Source organism: Triticum aestivum, unplaced genomic scaffold, assembly GCF_018294505.1.
Source record: "Triticum aestivum cultivar Chinese Spring unplaced genomic scaffold, IWGSC CS RefSeq v2.1 scaffold41149, whole genome shotgun sequence".
In the NCBI taxonomy this organism is placed as follows: domain Eukaryota; kingdom Viridiplantae; phylum Streptophyta; class Magnoliopsida; order Poales; family Poaceae; genus Triticum; species Triticum aestivum.
The window spans coordinates 1-2,466 of NW_025246907.1; the positions used below are offsets into that span (position 1 = coordinate 1).

The 2,466-nt window shown below is 44.9% G+C and overlaps 1 protein-coding gene across 1 annotated transcript; it reads right to left on the bottom strand.

The window, feature by feature from the left end:
• Positions 1-7: 7 nt before the first annotated feature.
• Positions 8-2,101, bottom strand: LOC123177159 (cysteine-rich receptor-like protein kinase 10; the record flags this gene model as incomplete). Its single annotated transcript, XM_044591060.1, has 4 exons — positions 1,309-2,101; positions 809-951; positions 562-622; positions 8-204 (listed from the first exon to the last, which is right to left on the bottom strand). Coding segments are annotated over exons 1-4 (1,194 nt in total), but the record flags the coding sequence as incomplete, so codon positions are not given.
• Positions 2,102-2,466: the final 365 nt, after the last annotated feature.

The window sequence follows — 2,466 nt, forward strand, 5'->3', positions numbered from 1 at the left end:
TGCTATTTGAGTTGAATATTTTTGCTAGCCCAAAGTCTGAAATTTTTGGATTCATTTCGCTATCCAAGAGAATGTTGCTCGGTTTAAGATCTCGATGTATGACGCGCAATTGGGAGTGCTTATGTAGGTAAAGAAGTCCATGAGCTATTCCTTGAATTATTGCTAAAAGTGTGGACCAATCTAGCAAAGCTCTTTTATTTTCATCTGCAAATCAATTAGATATTATTATTACAAGGGAAAAAAGATATGAAAAATGACAAAGAGTTGTACTCTAAGAAATTGAAATGCATCTCTGTTATCTAGGGACTGGAACTATAATCATGGGGGCAAACAGAAACACAATCGTATTTTTAGTCATTTTTGTGTGTCAACAGACAATATTTAATCTAAATTAAAACTCCAAATGCATACCAAAGATGAAGGAAGCCAAGCTTTTGTTTGACAAATATTCATAGACCAATATTTTCTCGTCTTCATGAGAGCAACAACCTAAGAGCCTAACCAAATTCCTATGCTTTAGTTTGGCTATGAGCTGGACTTCATTTTTGAACTCTGTGAAACCTTGACCCGAATGTGGAGCAAGTCTCTTAAGTGCTATCTCTGATCCCTCGGGTAACTGGCCCTGGGAAAAAATATATTCAAAATGTTAGTCTGTCTCAGTACACCACTCCCAGTTACGAATTATCAGTTAGGTTGGTAACAGGAACGTTGCCTCTGCCTCATGAATTATATGTGTCAGTCATATAATAATAATTCTAATTTATGCAATCATGTTAATTTGGCAAATATATACACATACTAGAATTACCTTGTAGACAGTGCCAAAGCCACATTCTCCAAGTTTGTTTTCTTCTGAAAAATTATTTGTGGCCACTAGTACCTGTTCAAACTCAAACATGGAGAACTCTGAATACTTCCCTTGCCATCCTAGTTCTTCCTCTCCCGCTTTACCTAAGTTTGAGTAGTATATGGTTGAGAACTCTGAATTAATCTCTCTTGAAGTAATGATAGATGCCAAAGCCACATTGACATTGAAGTAATTAACAGTGACATTCTAATTTAAACAATAGTATAGTGGAAATTGTTTCAGTAACTAATAAGCAATAACTATATAATACCTCTTCTTTTCCTTGTAATCCGACGGGAGCAAAAGATGAAGCACAGAAATGCTGCTGCCACTATAGGAACTATAACTATGGGAATTGCCCACAGTTTGCTCATACTCCCTAACATGATAATGTTAGCTTTGACTCATAATCTCTCTTATGATCATGTAGGCAGAAATCACTAGCAACCACGGGGACATACTCTTGCGTTTTGCCGGAGTCGGAGCTAGCGACGGCGCCGGCGGTGGCGTGAGGCGCAGCGTCGCTTCACCGCCATAGAACCGATACACCTCGTACCTGAAATAACACCGTATGGCGTTGATCTGTGCTCCCATGCGTAGGGACATGGTGGCGTTGACCACGCCGAGGAGACGACGCAGGCACGCCAAGTAGTCGACGGTGGATGCGTCTGGTCTGCACTGCGCCAAGGAGCGCACCATCGGGAAGGTCGTGCCGCTGTCCATGATGCATGTGGCAAATCGCATCGGTGCCGCGCTGGCCGCCTTCTCCACCGTCTGCACCAGAAGCTCACGGATGAGGCCGGTGATGAGGCGGACCTCATCCGCATCGCCGGTGACGTTCTTGTCGTTCCATCTCTCGACTGGCGTGTCATCACCGCCGTTTTCGCCAGACGGCGGCGCGATGATGTCGTCTGTGGAGTAGACGAGGATACAGCGGTCACCATAGTCGTGGTAGGTGCCGTTGTAGCACTGCTGCGGCGCAGCGTTCAACACCTTGTCAGTCATGTTGCTGACGCACTCGCGGCAGTAGGACTGGTTGGAGATGACGCCGACGATGTCGCCGCGGCAGATCGTGAATGCGTAGACGATGTCGGGGGCTCGGCCGAAGGCGGCAGTGGCGAAGCGTACCGGGGAGGAGGAGGTGTTATTTGGGAGGGTGACCAAGGTGGCCTTAAGGTTGTCGCACAACATATCGGCGGCCGCGAGGAACGGTGCAAGTAGGAGGAGCAGGAGGACGACGCCGACGGTGGCCATGGCCCGACTGGCTAGGCTGCTTCTTGTTCTTCTTCTGCCAGACTATCAACTCGGTGCCTTTATATATTTGCAGCTCACAGTCAATTTCTTGGACAAGAAACTTTGTTCAGGTTTTCCTTCTTGAAAAGGAGGATATATAAATCTCGGCCTTTGCGTCCATTAATGCAGACTGGGTCTTGTTATTTCAGTTGTTTCTAGTTAACAGGTAGTACCTTATACTATATGGTTCCAGTCTCACCAAGTATAAATGTTTTTTAATCTCGAAAAGAAAAGAAGTACTAGTGTTTTCAAGTTAACCTGACTAGCTAGACTGCTTCTTGTTGTTCTTCTGCTAGATGATCAACTCACCAGGCCTTTAAAAAAAA